The sequence below is a fragment of the Esox lucius genome, chromosome 6, assembly GCF_011004845.1.
Source record: "Esox lucius isolate fEsoLuc1 chromosome 6, fEsoLuc1.pri, whole genome shotgun sequence".
NCBI lineage: Eukaryota > Metazoa > Chordata > Actinopteri > Esociformes > Esocidae > Esox > Esox lucius.
Window position 1 is genome coordinate 4,524,856 of NC_047574.1, and position 16,435 is coordinate 4,541,290.

Genomic DNA, 16,435 nt, shown 5'->3' on the forward strand with positions numbered 1-16,435 from the left:
GGACCAAACTGCACCCTTTATTTGTTAACGTGTACTACTGTCAACAACAGTCTAGTAACTAGTCTAACTCAACTAGTGCACTAAATGGGGAATGCCATTTGGGATTTTGGGCCCAAACTCCAAGTTGATGGACAGATTCTTGTTGAGTTTTTTACAAAGATTACCTTTCTTTCCATCGTCGTTGAATTCTTCACACGTTGAATTCTTCACACAGATTCTTCAGGCATCCGTGCATATCTGTGTTCAGGCCATCACCTGAAGGTCTCACAGGTTCTTGAGAGGTTGGGTTGGGGATTAATGCTTCTGTAGATGTAGCCAAGTCATTTAAGTTCGCGTCGCTACATCGTTTTACTTTTTTTACACAGTGCTTTGTCAAGCCCTTTAGCACACACAACACACCGGGACCAGAGAATTTAGGAATCCTGTTTAAACTGTTTTTTTTATACTTTCGGATGGAGACAGTTGTTTTGTCCATACATTTTAATGCCCCACACTGCTGGTTTGGATGGTTAGGGTTGGGTTAAGAAAAGGGTTAAGGCTGAAGTGCTTTCCTAACCTGCTGCGTAAACTCCCTTTCGGTCATTGATGTATGTATTCAGCCCCAAGGAACCTAGGAAGAATACCTTTATCTCATAATAACTGTACATTTGGCTTTGCTCGCAGATAATATCATGAATGATCTGAGACTTTCGACGTCCAGCAGATGCTTTTATCCAGAGAAACTCACAGTATTTATTGCATGCAGCTTCGTAGCGTCCCCCTGTCTGTTCCTGTGGACTGTCCCCCTGAGGGAATTGAACCCAGGAAACCTGATCTCTCATACAAACATGGTCCTAAAAAAAAACAAAAAAAGAACCACACAACACCACATTTTACGTAATATACAAATCCATACAGAAATCCAAACTACTGGTGCCTGGAGTTTATCTTTCATATATGTCCTTTAGAGGGGTTAAACATGTACCAGTCATTATATGCCCTTTTGTTCCTGAATAATCCTCATCCTAATCCATGCATCCCATGATGGACATTGCCTGAACTCCTGGGACTAGGAAAGCTGGGGCCCTTAAAGAGGAGAGGGAGGAGGGAAAAGCCGCGCTGGAAGAAATCAACGGAGTAATCCTTATGAACCGAAGGCCTTATTAGGACCTGTCTCACACTGTTATTTCAACCTTTGACCCCATAGGATTGGGTCAGTTACTGCGCAGCTACAGACGAGCCACAGACCAGTTAGAGACACGCTTAAGACCAGACGAGCTTTAGAGCATCTACAAACCAGGTCAAATACAGGTACAGACCAGCTGTTCATGGACTGCACCTCCACTGGGTTGTCTTGGTGACAGGGTCATTAATGTTCCATTCGTAGATTGCACGAGTCATCACAGTACTGTTGAAGGTTCCTTCTGGGGCCAGGTGAGAATTCTACTCAGTGCTTCCTCAATGGAAGCTGATGAATGTTTGGTCTAAAGTGGATTACTAAGGCTTAAAAAAACTCTATCCCGGCTCTGAAAGAGGCAAAGAATGGGTAGCTAAATCTTTTCTTGTAGTTTTGACGTTATCAAAATTAATTTTAGATACAGGATAACGTTAACTAGCAGGTTCCGGGACAAACTGCTGTTCTTTTTGCTAGCTATTCTTGGTGGATTTTGCTTTGCTAATGACAACATTGCCAACTGTCAAGGTACATTTGCTAATACCATGATGATGGAAGTGTTGTTTTCTTTTAAATATTAGAAAAGTTGTTGTATTTCAAAGCCCCTATAGCATATAAGAAATGTAAGTGCAGATATAGACCAGTTACAGACCAGAGCTGGTCTGGCTAAAGACTTCAGACCAGCTACAGACTGTAGATCTGACCCAGACTACAGACATTCTACAGACCAGCTACAGATCAGTTACAGACCTGCTACAGAACATCTTGAAACCAGAACTAACTCGTGGCACAGCTTTGATATGCCCCATTTTAGCCATTTAGACATTGTCATTACGGGCTTCCCGTCATGGACTAGATTGGGATTCTTATGGTTTGGCAGCAGTCAACCAATGATCATAGCTCATTGTCTTCTTCAACACATTTTATGTTTATTTAAGACTTGAAGCGACATCCCTGCCACCTGGTGGCCATGATAAATTATTGACACTAGATTTCTATCAGAACTGAAGCAAGTGGCGATACACCACCAGTACTAGCTATAGGGCAAACTAGTACTTGCACAGTAGCTCTGGTCAGTGTGTCCATTGTAGGTCAGTACAGCAAAATTACTGCACCATCAGGGTTGTTAGTTCAATCCCATTGGTGGGACAGCATTAAATGAATTTAAATAAACACCTCCACTATTAGTGTTTGCTAAATAACCAAAATGTCAGTCTTTGGGTGGTGTAGTAAAACAAGTTGCAAGTTAAATCCCCCTCACAGGTCTGCTTTTGCTTTCATAATTAGAGGTGTGTGGGAAAAGGGGAGGAATATTTCAAATAAAAGCACGTTATTGTTATGGTGACAATGTTATGAGTTTCCAAAAAGTGTTCACTGCCACTTAAAGAAACCACATTTTGTAGACCTTCCTGATCTCATTATGCATTGACAGTTCAATTATTATTACATTCTAAAATATGTCAGAATAATGTGGACATAGCCTGATGAAGATTGGCTGCATGCAGGGTGATTTGAATAACGTTATTCTGTATGTGACAGAAGCAAGTTAATACAGAAAATGTCCATGAAGCCATAATGAATGTTATCACCCAAACAGTCATTTTACTATACAGTTATTGTATGATGTACTTAAAAAAAAATGATTTATATAATACAGTAATAATTACTTATCACTTTATAAAAAAAATCTACATTGTTATATATTACGTTTGTGTAAAACCATGCAGAACAACTTATTTGAGAGTGTGGCAGATAAAGTATATATATATATATATATGTATATATATATATATATATATATATGTATATATATATATATATATGTATATATATAATTTTTCATACATACAGTTAAGTCCAAATGTATTCATACCCATGCCAAATTGAAAGTACATTTTTATTTGAACAATAGGTTTCATCTTGCTGGATATGACATAAACAAGTGACAAGTGACAAAACACTGTAAGACATTGTGCTAAAGATACAAATGAATAATGTGACTATTTCAAATTTCCAACAATGTCCAACATTATTCATACCCCTTGAAAGTGTTGCACATTTTTGAGGTAATGCAAGTTTCTATACCATTTAAAATGGTCTTGTAATTTTCACCATGAGAGAGCATTCTAATCACCTATACATTGACAACAGCTGAACAGCAGTAGTTCTGTAGTCAGTTACTAGTCAACTGTAAATCATGACTAAAAACAGAAATAGTTACGTTATTCATTTGTATCTCCAGCACAATGTCTTACCGTGTTTTGTCACTTGTTTATGTCATTTCCAGCCAGATGAAACCTACTGGTCAAATAAAAATTCCCAATGGCTAAAAATTTGCCATATTTGGGTATGAATACTTTTGGGCTTAACTGTATGTATATACACAGAGTGCTGTTTGAAAGTATATGAACCCCTTGTGCAATCATAGATTATTTTGAAATTGTTATTTTATCAGTCTTTAAGGAATTGGTGATGGTGCAAATATAAGTGAACCCCAAGTTGCATCAAGAGGGTAAGTGGAATTAGAGGGGTAAATCATTACCAAATAAACAATCAAAGGAGGGATCTTTAGGAAAGCGTTTGGGCAGGACTGTGCAAATGAAGTGAAATGGTGTTATCCAAGTAGATCAATGCAAAACACACCATGCAGAGGGGAAAGTCCACTGTGACAATTATTTAAAATGACAGCAACTCTGCCTAGAAGTAGATACCATTAGAAAATCTCCCCAAGAGCCACAAAGAAAATAACACATCCAGTAAATGCCAATTCAAAGTTAACATCTGGAGATTTGAAGACTTTCGCTGCGGCCTTTGAGGCTTCATCAATAAAAAGAACACTGATTCAAAATGCTGTTCTAAGGAAGGTGGCTAGGAAGTCATTGCCAGAGACCATCTTGACAAACCTGAAGATTTCTGGAAGTCTATTCTCGTGACAGTTGAGTAAAAAAATGACCTTTTTGGTCACAATCAAAATTGTTGTTTTGAAAACACAACGCCTTCAGCCACCAAAGGAACTTTTTTCCCTAGAGTCAAGCCTGTTGGTGGGAATGTCAAGATGGGGCTGCTTTTCTTCAAAAGATATTGCTGGGCTGAAAATGTGTCTTCCAACAAGACAACAATCTAAAGTCTACCAAAAAATGGCTCTGGAGAAAGAAGATTTGTGTCTTGGATTGGCCAAGTAAGGGTCCTGACTTTAATCTAATTGAGACGCTGTGGGAGGACCTGAAGCAGGCAGTACATTCCAGACACCCCTCAAACCTATTCAATTGGCTTCATTTGGAGGAGTGGGCAAAAATCCCCAAAATATGTCAGACTGATTAGTGGCATTTGGAGACGGGTTTCACATGAGTTTTTGTTAAGTAATCCACTTATGTTAAATAAAGAATGAAAAGGTATCATATGTAGGAATATTAATTGGGGCTTAGATTCAAATTGTATGAGTTCATTTTAATATTTTATGCAAAAATAATTACCATCCCTGTGGAGTTTTGCACATATTCTAGCAGTACTGCTTCTTTACATTTCTTAAGTCATTTGCAAAGTTTTGCATTCAAGTTAATTTTCCAACCCAAAGTACCAGTTGAATAGAGGATCTGTTATTACTCTGAAATTGTCATTACCAAGCTGTATCCAGTCATTACCAAGCTGTATCCACTTTCATCTCGTTTAAAGAGAGAAGTAACTTCCCTTTCCCTCTCCCCCTTTCTCGCTTTTTCTTAATTTCTCTCTCTCTGACTTTCTCTCTTTTTCCCTTTCTTTCTCTTTTTTCTTTCTCTTTTCAACAGTAAATATCCAACTGAAATTATACATTTCAAAACTCAAGCCACAAATTGCAGGTCAAGCTCTTGAAATGCCAGCGACGTACAGTTTTTTTTCTCAGAGAATCGGAGGGGACGGAGCCAGTTGGGAGGAACAGATTTAAGGTTTAGAGGAGGGTTTGAACCCCGGTCTCCATGTGTGTGTGTGTGTGTGTGTGTCTAAGCTGACTGTCTAAACTAACACTTTACCCCTTTGCCCTACAACACATTTCAGAACACATTTCAGTCATACAAACAGGATGACCACTATCAACTTTTACAACAGCAATACATTGCTACCCTGCTCTTACTCTCTCACTTGCTCTCTCTGTCCTGATGATCAGCTAATTTCCATAAAACTAATTGAACTTTCTTATCAAGGAAAGATAATACAGTCTTTATTAGCTGATGTTAAATTAATAATATTTTCCAGAAAATTACTCCCAAAAAGCCACTCTCTTAAATGACCCAAATATTATCTTCGGTTGTAGTGTTTGTGTGTGTGGTAAAAATGCATTGGTGGGATTAAAGATGAGATATATTTTCCTCGCTCTAGGGAGTCAGTGGCAGTAAGAACACTTCACAGACACAGAGAGATCAAGCGCACTGAATATAAAGTACAGAGTGTGGGTGTGTGTGTGTGTGTGTGTGTGTGTGTGTAGCTATACAGTGTATTCAATTCTACATTCATAAAGCTCTGATTTGGTCTAAACAACAAAAAGTAATATAGAATGAATTTAGAAGTGTTTGATCTTTGATAATGGTCCTAAATATATTGCAGGCTGCTGTGACGGGAGTGAAGGAACGGCTTTGATGTTTATGTAATTGGCTTCTTCCATCACATCCACATAGAAAAGACTCGCCTCCCGCTGGCTTCAATATCCAATACAGGACAGCAAAGTATGGATGGTAATGAGAATCCAGGAACCCCATCACATTGTGGGAGTCGTGGCCTTTTATGATGCTCTCTGTTGTGTGTCTGCGGTTTCCATTGAAAGGCCGAGAGAAGATAACGCCGCTATATAATTGCTATTCAGCTAAATTGCGTTGTATGGCTGTATAACAGGGAATCAGCGACTTGATATACAACAACGGCCCCTCTTTTTGAGGTGCAGCAAATATCCAGGAGGAGCAGAGTCATCACCCGTGGTGGATTTTACAGATGTACAGTGTGTTGATGGAGTGTGAATCTGTTCTTGTCTGTCCTCTTCTTCCACCTCTTCTTCCCCCACCTCCTATTTCAAACTCCTCACCTCCATCACAATCCCCTTGCCCGCACCCCTGTTGCTCTTCCCCATCATAACAATTCCCTCTAATCACAGCTGTCTACTCTCCTCCATCACAACTCCCTCCTTAGATTTTTTGACTCATGGTCTCCCACTTTTGGGGGCTACAGAGGTGTAGAGCAGTGTCTGTAGATAGAAGTCCTACCCAGTTGTTTAGTGACTAGAGGTGTAGCGCAGTGTCTGTAGATAGAAGTCCTACCCAGTTGTTTAATGACTACAGAGGTGTAGAGCAGTGTCTGTAGATAGAAGTCCTACCCAGTTGTTTAATGACTACAGAGGTGTAGAGCAGTGTCTGTTGATAGAAGTCCTTCCCAGTTGTTTAATGACTATAGAGGTGTAGAGCAGTGTCTGTTGATAGAAGTCCTTCCCAGTTGTTTAGTGACTATAGAGGTGTAGAGCAGTGTCTGTAGATAGAAGTCCTACCCAGTTGTTTAGTGACTATAGAGGTGTAGAGCAGTGTCTGTAGATAGACAGTCTTTCCAGACAGCCCTGGTTCAGTTTCCACCCACCGGCTGAAAGGAAAGACCACAGAGGAAGCATTTGTACATTTCTGTTTGGCATTTCCTAGTTTTAAAGTGATCAATCCGTCTGTCCTTTCCAGCTATTGCTGTATGTGTAAATTTATTACATAAGAATTCCAGTATAAGGAGATGGTTAAGATTCTTTATGAGAGGGGTTGAGTTTAACTGCTGGTCCATATTTGGTTTGCATACCAGTTTGTCTGGATCTGCAAATACAAATCCCTCCCTGCCAAAATGTACACCCCCCCCCCCCCCACCCACACACCCACACACTTTTCTATGTATAATGGGAGTTAAATAGGAGTTCCACAGAGAAGGTTGGGCAGAAATACAGTCACACTTTGCCTCAACACATCCAAGAAAAGTGGATCACATCTATCAAAAGGTGGCCACAATGGTTCTGTTGCTCTATTCAGTATGTCGCTAAAGCAAGACAGGCTGTGTGGTTAAGATGTAACAGTAATTTCTAATCAAGAGACCAATTTAAAATATACAGATTTAATCCAGCTATTTACCAAACAAAAATATAATCTGTGTATGTTTACTTTAAAAGTTTACTTTTGTTTGCCATGGACTGATAATTCTCCAGACTCCATTGCATCATCAAATTACTGGAGAAGTTATAAGATTAGTAACATAATATGCAAATACCCTTTTCTAATCAACGAGGAATGAGTTGCGTCCTAACAAAAACAATTTTTTATCAGGAAGCACTACCAGAATGTGACAGAATGTGACTTTCTACATTACAACTGTCAATCGTCTGAATCAAAGTCGTTAACCTGAATAGACAGACAGTAAAAATGACGTTTGTCTAGCTTGTGTTACAGGAGACGACAGGAGGGATGAGCTGAGCTGCACAGCCAGGCAGATACGACCATGCCAGATGGTCAGCCTCTGGAGTCTAGCCTCAGAGTTAATATTAATGGCACCCTGGGCTCTGCCACCTCTCTCTTTATCTTTAATCACACTAGCGGCGAAAGCTGTGAGGAAAGCCAGTGGAGGACATACAACCAAGACGTGTGGACTAAAGGCAATTTCTGTGCAGTTAGTTTAAAAACTCCAAGAACTGCCACCTTAACGTGGTGGAGGGGTTTGAGTACCCGAGTGACCCTAGGAGCTATGTTGTCTGGGGCTATATGCCCCTGGTAGGGTCTCCCAAGGCAAACAGGTCTTAGGCGACGGGTCAGACTAAGAGCGGTTCAAAACCCCTTAATGAAGAATAAAATTTTGAGTACCGTGACGTCGCCCGGTATGGCGCAGCCGGGGCCCCACCCCGGAGCCAGGCCCGGGGTTGGGGCTCGAATGCGAGCGCCTGGTGGCCGGGCCTTCCCCCATGGGGCCCGGCCGGGCTCAGCCCGAACGGGTGACGTGGGGCCGCCCTCCCGTGGGCTCACCACCCACAGGAGGGACCATAAGGGGCCGGTGCGAAGAGGATCGGGCGGCAGTCGAAGGCAGGGGCCTAGACAACCCGATCTCTGGACACAGAAACTGGCTCTAGGGACGTGGAATGTCACCTCGCTGGCGGGGAAGGAGCCTGAGTTAGTGCGTGAGGTTGAGAGGTTCCGATTAGAGGTAGTCGGGATCACCTCTACGCACGGCTTGGGCTCTGGAACCACACTCCTTGAGAGAGGATGGACTCTTCACCACTCTGGAGTTGCCCATGGTGAGAGGCGGCGGGCTGGTGTGGGTTTGCTCATAGCTCCCCAGCTCTGCCGCCATGTGTTGGAGTTTACCCCGGTGAACGAGAGGGTCGTTTCCCTGCGCCTACGGGTCGGGGATAGGTCTCTCACTGTTGTTTGTGCCTACGGGCCGAACCGCAGTGCAGAGTACCCGACCTTCTTGGAGTCTCTGGGAGGGGTGCTGGAAAGTGCTCCGACTGGGGACTCTATTGTTCTACTGGGGGACTTCAACGCCCACGTGGGCAACGACAGTGACACCTGGAGGGGCGTGATTGGGAGGAACGGCCCCCCTGATCTGAACCCGAGTGGTGTTCAGTTATTGGACTTCTGTGCTAGTCACAGTTTGTCCATAACGAACACCATGTTCAAGCATAAGGGTGTCCATCAGTGCACGTGGCACCAGGACACCCTAGGCCGCAGGTCGATGATCGACTTTGTTGTCGTCTCATCTGACCTGCGGCCGTATGTCTTGGACACTCGGGTGAAGAGAGGGGTGGAGCTGTCAACTGATCACCACCTGGTGGTGAGTTGGATCCGATGGTGGGGGAGGAAGCTGGACAGACTCGGCAGGCCCAAGCGTACTGTAAGGGTCTGCTGGGAACGTCTGGCCGAGTCTCCTGTCAGAGAGATCTTTAACTCCCACCTCCGGCAGAGCTTCGACTGGATCCCGAGGGAGGTTGGAGATATTGAGTCCGAGTGGACCATGTTCTCCACCGCCATTGTCGAAGCGGCCGCTCGGAGCTGTGGCCGTAAGGTCTCCGGTGCCTGTCGAGGCGGCAATCCCCGAACCCGGTGGTGGACACCGGAAGTAAGGGATGCCGTCAAGCTGAAGAAGGAGTCCTATCAGGCCTGGTTGGCTTGTGGGACTCCTGAGGCAGCTGACGGGTACCGACAGGCCAAGCGGGCTGCAGCCCGGGTGGTTGTGGAGGCAAAAACTCGGGCCTGGGAGGAGTTCGGTGAGGCCATGGAGAAGGACTATCGGCTGGCCTCGAAGAGATTCTGGCAAACCATCCGGCGCCTCAGGAGAGGGAAACAGTGCCCTACCAACGCTGTTTACAGTAGAGGTGGGCAGCTGTTGACCTCAACTGAGGATGTCGTCGGGCGGTGGAAGGAGTACTTCGAGGATCTCCTCAATCCCGCTGACATGTCTTCCATTGAGGAAGCAGAGGATGAGGGCTCAGTGGTGGACTCGTCCATCACCCGGGCTGAAGTCACAGAGGTGGTCAAGAAACTCCTCGGTGGCAAGGCACCGGGGGTGGATGAGATCCGCCCTGAGTACCTCAAGTCTCTGGATGTTGTGGGGCTGTCTTGGTTGACACGCCTGTGCAACATCGCGTGGCGGTCGGGGACAGTGCCTCTGGGATGGCAGACCGGGGTGGTGGTCCCTCTTTTTAAGAAGGGGGACCGGAGGGTGTGTTCCAACTATAGGGGGATCACACTTCTCAGCCTCCCCGGGAAAGTCTATGCCAGGGTTCTGGAGAGGAGAATACGGCCGATAGTAGAACCTCGGATTCAGGAGGAACAGTGTGGTTTTCGTCCGGGCCGTGGAACACTGGACCAGCTCTATACCCTCTACGGGGTGTTGGAGGGTTCATGGGAGTTTGCCCAACCAATCCACATGTGTTTTGTGGATTTGGAGAAGGCATTCGACTGTGTCCCTCGCGGCATCTTGTGGAGGGTGCTTGGGGAATATGGGGTCCTGGGTCCTTTGCTAAGGGCTGTCAGGTCCCTATACAACCGAAGCAGGAGCTTGGTCCGCATTGCCGGCAGTAAGTCAGACTTGTTCCCAGTGCATGTTGGACTCCGGCAGGGCTGCCCTTTGTCACCGGTTCTGTTTGTAATTTTTATGGACAGAATTTCTAGGCGCAGCCAGGGGCCGGAGGGTGTCAGGTTTGGGGACCACACGATTTCGTCTCTGCTCTTTGCAGATGATGTTGTCGTGTTGGCCCCTTCTAACCAGGACCTTCAGCATGCACTGGGACGGTTTGCAGCCGAGTGTGAAGCGGTGGGGATGAAAATCAGTACCTCCAAATCCGAGGCCATGGTCCTCAGTCGGAAAAGGGTGGCTTGCCCACTTCAGGTTGGTGGAGAGTGCCTGCCTCAAGTGGAGGAGTTTAAGTATCTAGGGGTCTTGTTCACGAGTGAGGGAAGGATGGAACGGGAGATTGACAGACGGATCGGTGCAGCTTCTGCAGTAATGCAGTCGATGTATCGGTCTGTCGTGGTGAAGAAAGAGCTGAGCCGCAAGGCGAAGCTCTCGATTTACCAGTCAATCTACGTTCCTACTCTCACCTATGGTCATGAGCTTTGGGTCATGACCGAAAGGACAAGATCCCGGATACAGGCGGCCGAAATGAGTTTTCTCCGCAGGGTGGCTGGGCGATCCCTTAGAGATAGGGTGAGAAGCTCGGTCACCCGGGAGGAGCTCAGAGTAGAGCCGTTGCTCCTCCACATCGAGAGGGGTCAGCTGAGGTGGCTTGGGCATCTTTTTCGGATGCCTCCGGAACGCCTTCCTGGGAAGGTGTTCCGGTCCCATCCCACCGGGAGGAGACCCCGGGGAAGACCTAGGACACGCTGGAGGGACTATGTCTCCCGGCTGGCCTGGGAACGCCTCGGTGTCCCCCCGGAAGAGCTAGAGGAAGTGTCTGGGGAGAGGGAAGTCTGGGCATCCCTGCTTAGACTGCTGCCCCCGCGACCCGGCCCCGGATAAGCGGTAGAAGATGGAGTGGAGTAGTTTAAAAACAGCTTTATTTCTGTTAAGGCATTTTCAGGTAATAAACTTTTAAAGCTCTTGATGCATGGCCTTCATCAGCGAGAACCAGCTAAGATCCTTTTCTTTTTTCTATCAGGCAGAAAACCAGCTAAGATCCTTTTCTTTTTTCTATCAGGCAGAAAACCAGCTAAGATCCTTCTTTTTTTTCCCCATCAGGCAGGCTTGTAATCCTGAGTGAATTTTAACAGTCACTCAAATGAATTTTTTGTAGATGTTCAGTATATAGTCTGTAAATTAATTGTATAGACGTTCAGTATATGTTTGTAGATGTTCAGTATATAGTCTGTAAATTAATTTTATAGACGTTCAGTATATGTTTGTAGATGTTCAGTATATAGTCTGTAAATTAATTGTATAGACATTCAGTATATGTTTGTAGATGTTCAGTGAATGGTATGTAGATGTTTGTTAGAAAGTTTATAGATGTTTAAATTATATATGTAGATGTTCAATAACTTGTGCAAAGAGCAGTGTGCTATTTTCTTTGAAGTAAATACACAAATCCTACACACCTGGAACAACTTAACTCATATAGTCAAACAGTTCTGAAAGTAACAAAAACAGTTCTGAACTTAATATTGTTGACATTGAAAGAATTCAGTTATTTCAATGTTGAAAATGATTTCAACCTTGGTCATTCTGCTTAATTGCCCTATTCAAAGTTGGCTATCTTCCAATTAATAACTGTGGTATCAACTATCTGCTCAGGGGTGGAAATGCAAGTGAAAGGAAAAACATCTTCAAAGTGACATCAAGGATTGTATGCTACATACAGAAGTTTAGGTGTGTCCCCACTTCCAGAGAGACTTTTTCCATTTCCACCCATCCCGTCCCTAGAGACATGTGCAGTAATGCTGGTGATTTGAGTACGCTGTGGTATCACACATGGAGAATTATATTTCCATACCCAGTGCTGACACTGAGGGTTTGTAAAGAACTCATTCAACCACATCTCAATACTGAGTCTACTAATGTTTAGATCTGTGTATTAAGCAGATTAGTGTAGCGTTTTTTTTATGTAACCTTTATTTAAGTCATTTAAGAACAAATTCTTATTTACAACCATGGCCTAGCAAGAGGAAGACATCCTCTTCAAGGAAAGGACACATGGGAATACAGGCGGTATGAAAGGAAAATAAAAAATAAAAACAGGTAGAGGAAAACGTAAAACAGTAAACAGAGCACAAACACCACCCGATCGAACCGGCAAGGCAAAGCAAACAACACAAGAGCCATAAGAAAGTACAGTGCACAAACAAAACTTCACGAAGGAAAACGAATCAGACAAGACAACGTATGGCTAGATAGGACCATGGTGGAGAGCAGTACAGAAAAAAAACACAACAAATTAGTAGGTTGTCAGTGAATTTGTAAAATTTAACAGGCCACAGAGAAGCTTAAAATTTTAGAAAACATGGCAAATTGTTACTAATGGACAGTTGTAATGAATCCGAAGTCATGTGAAAAAGTGTCTACAAGAAATGTCCAGAAAGCAGATACTGAGATAAACGTGTCTAGTTTTGTAGGTCATTCCAGTCTTTGGCTGCAGCCTGCTGGAAAGATGAACGACAGAGGGCCGTGTTAACTTTAGGAACATTTAAAAGGAGTAGTAGTAGTAGTAGTAGTGGTCTAGTAATAGTGAAACAAGACGTTTTTGGACTAGTCTGGTAACCGTTGAACTTTTTCACGTTTCTTTACCAAACTAGTGTGGTAATGTTGAACCTGTCTTTAACAGACAATTGTAGTAATGTAGAGGCCTATGTCATCTTTCAGGCAGGTCTGATCCGGACTGATAATGGGGAGTTTTTCATCGAGCCCCTAGAAAAGGGCCAACAAGACGTGGAGGTGAAAGGTCGTGTCCACGTGGTCTACAGGAGATCTGCCGTCAAAAGGGAATCGGGCCAAAGACAGGAGGACCTCCACAACGAAGGTGAGGACAGAGAGAGACATCTCCCAACACGTCACTGGGAAAAAAGAGGGGTGTACAAACATGGGATGTATTTTTTTTTAATTTGTGCATCAGGCTTGATCATATATTAAGAATAAGCTCCTTCTCAAAATCATGAATACAGGCACAGTCGTGTGAAAAAGTAATTGCAAATGGAAAGATCCATTGTCTGAAGGATCATAAAAAAAAAACGAAAATTCCAGAACACTTACAATCTACATAGTCTAGTCTACAATTCAGATTCAGGGCAAGAACTGAAATATGCTCATGTAAGTCTCTAAGAACCCCAGGGTAACATTTAGGGATCTACACGCCTCTTTTGACACTATCAGTGTCGAATTGCATGAGTCAACTGTCAGAAAGAGACTGCACAAACTTGGCTTGCGTGTCAGGAAGGAAAAAGCATTAAAAAAAGCCTCAAAAACAATATCAAGACACAACTGACGTCTGCCAGGCGACACAGGGAGGTGGGGGCATTATGGTTTGGGGCTGCTTTACTGCCTCATAGCCTGGCTGACTTGCCATTAATGAGTCGACTGTGAATTTCATGGTTCACTCAAAGCTGCCACAAAAGCTACAACATGCTGTGGGTGGACAGAAAATGTGCCATGCATGCAAGAAAGCCCTTGAACATGACACAATTGAAGGTATATTTTAAAGAAAAGTGGGCAAAAATTCCTCCCAATCGACGTACAAGACAAAAAACTGGTGGATGAAGGTATTTTGGCCAAATGGTGCAGTCACAGTTTGTCCATAACGAACACCATGTTCAAGCATAAGGGTGTCCATCAGTGCACGTGGCACCAGGACACCCTAGGCCGCAGGTCGATGATCGACTTTGTTGTCGTCTCATCTGACCTGCGGTCGTATGTCTTGGACACTCGGGTGAAGAGAGGGGCGGAGCTGTCAACTGATCACCACCTGGTGGTGAGTTGGATCCGATGGCGGGGGAGGAAGCTGGACAGACTTGGCAGGCCCAAGCGTACTGTAAGGGTCTGCTGGGAACGTCTGGCCGAGTCTCCTGTCAGAGAGATCTTTAACTCCCACCTCCGGCAGAGCTTCGACTGGATCCCGAGGGAGGCTGGAGATATTGAGTCCGAGTGGACCATGTTCTCCACCGCCATTGTTGAAGCGGCCGCTCGGAGCTGTGGCCGTAAGGTCTCCGGTGCCTGTCAATCCCCGAACCCGGTGGTGGACACCGGAAGTAAGGGATGCCGTCAAGCTGAAGAAGGAGTCCTATCAGGCCTGGTTGGCTTGTGGGACTCCTGACGCAGCTGACGGGTACCGACAGGCCAAGCGGGCTGCAGCCCGGGTGGTTGTGGAGGCAAAAACTCGGGCCTGGGAGGAGTTCGGTGAGGCCATGGAGAAGGACTATCGGCCGGCCTCAAAGAGATTCTGGCAAACCATCCGGCGCCTCAGGAGAGGGAAACAGTGCCCTACCAACGCTGTTTACAGTAGAGGTGGGCAGCTGTTGACCTCAACTGAGGATGTCGTCGGGCGGTGGAAGGAGTACTTCGAGGATCTCCTCAATCCCGCTGTCACTTCTTCCATTGAGGAAGCAGAGGATGAGGGCTCAGAGGTGGACTCGTCCATCACCCGGGCTGAAGTCACTGAGGTGGTCAAGAAACTCCTCGGTGGCAAGGCACCGGGGGTGGATGAGATCCGCCCTGAGTACCTCAAGTCTCTGGATGTTGTGGGGCTGTCTTGGTTGACACGCCTGTGCAACATCGCGTGGCGGTCGGGGACAGTGCCTCTGGGATGGCAGACCGGGGTGGTGGTCCCTCTTTTTAAGAAGGGGGACCGGAGGGTGTGTTCCAACTATAGGGGGATCACACTTCTCAGCCTCCCCGGGAAAGTCTATGCCAGGGTTCTGGAGAGGAGAATAAGGCCGATAGTAGAACCTCGGATTCAGGAGGAACAGTGTGGTTTTCGTCCGGGCCGTGGAACACTGGACCAGCTCTATACCCTCTACGGGGTGTTGGAGGGTTCATGGGAGTTTGCCCAACCAATCCACATGTGTTTTGTGGATTTGGAGAAGACTTTCGACTGTGTCCCTCGCGGCATCTTGTGGAGGGTGCTTGGGGAATATGGGGTCCTGGGTCCTTTACTAAGGGCTGTCAGGTCCCTATACAACCGAAGCTGGAGCTTGGTCCGCATTTCCGGCAGTAAGTCAGACTTGTTCCCAGTGCATGTTGGACTCCGGCAGGGCTGCCCTTTGTCACCGGTTCTGTTCGTAATTTTTATGGACAGAATTTCTAGGCGCAGCCAGGGGCCGGAGGGTGTCAGGTTTGGGGACCACACAATTTCGTCTCTGCTCTTTGCAGATGATGTTGTCGTGTTGGCCCCTTCTAACCAGGACCTTCAGCATGCGCTGGGTCGGTTTGCAGCCGAGTGTGAAGCGGTGGGGATGAAAATCAGTACCTCCAAATCCGAGGCCATGGTCCTCAGTCGGAAAAGGGTGGCTTGACCACTTCAGGTTGGTGGAGAGTGCCTGCCTCAAGTGGAGGAGTTTAAGTATCTAGGGGTCTTGTTCACGAGTGAGGGAAGGATGGAACGGGAGATTGACAGACGGATCGGTGCAGCTTCTGCAGTAATGCAGTCGATGTATCGGTCTGTCGTGGTGAAGAAAGAGCTGAGCCGCAAGGCGAAGCTCTCGATTTACCAGTCAATCTACGTTCCTACTCTCACCTATGGTCATGAGCTTTGGGTCATGACCGAAAGGACAAAATCCCGGATACAGGCGGCCGAAATGAGCTTTCTCCGCAGGGTGGCCGGGCGATCCCTTAGAGATAGGGTGAGAAGCTCGGTCACCCGGGAGGAGCTCAGAGTAGAGCCGCTGCTCCTCCACATCGAGAGGGGTCAGCTGAGGTGGCTTGGGCATCTTTTTCGGATGCCTCCGGAACGCCTTCCTGGGAAGGTGTTCCGGTCCCGTCCCACCGGGAGGAGACCCCGGGGAAGACCTAGGACACGCTGGAGGGACTATGTCTCCCGGCTGGCCTGGGAACGCCTCGGTGTCCCCCCGGAAGAGCTAGAGGAAGTGTCTGGGGAGAGGGAAGTCTGGGCATCCCTGCTTAGACTGCTGCCCCCGCGACCCGGCCCCGGATAAGCGGAAGAAGATGGTATGGTATGGTATGGTGCAGCACCAGCTATAATATATAGATAGGGGTGAACTTAATTTTTCCGCACAATAAAATTGCATTTCGGCAAATTTTAAATACATCAGTAGTTTCAAAGTAAAAAATAATTTTCATGATTTGTTAAATTGTTTCACTTTT

General features: G+C 45.8%; 1 protein-coding gene across 4 annotated transcripts in view; it reads left to right on the forward strand.

Annotated features, from left to right (window-relative positions):
* LOC105009214 (A disintegrin and metalloproteinase with thrombospondin motifs 14) overlaps nucleotides 1-16,435 on the forward strand; it is a 69,044-nt gene that overhangs the window by 11,559 nt on the left and 41,050 nt on the right. For all 4 annotated transcript variants that reach the window (XM_029120474.2, XM_029120476.2, XM_029120475.2 and 1 more), the window contains exon 3: nucleotides 12,986-13,142. In XM_029120474.2, coding sequence (XP_028976307.2) covers nucleotides 12,986-13,142 — 157 coding nt within the window. The remainder of the gene's footprint in view (nucleotides 1-12,985; nucleotides 13,143-16,435) is intronic.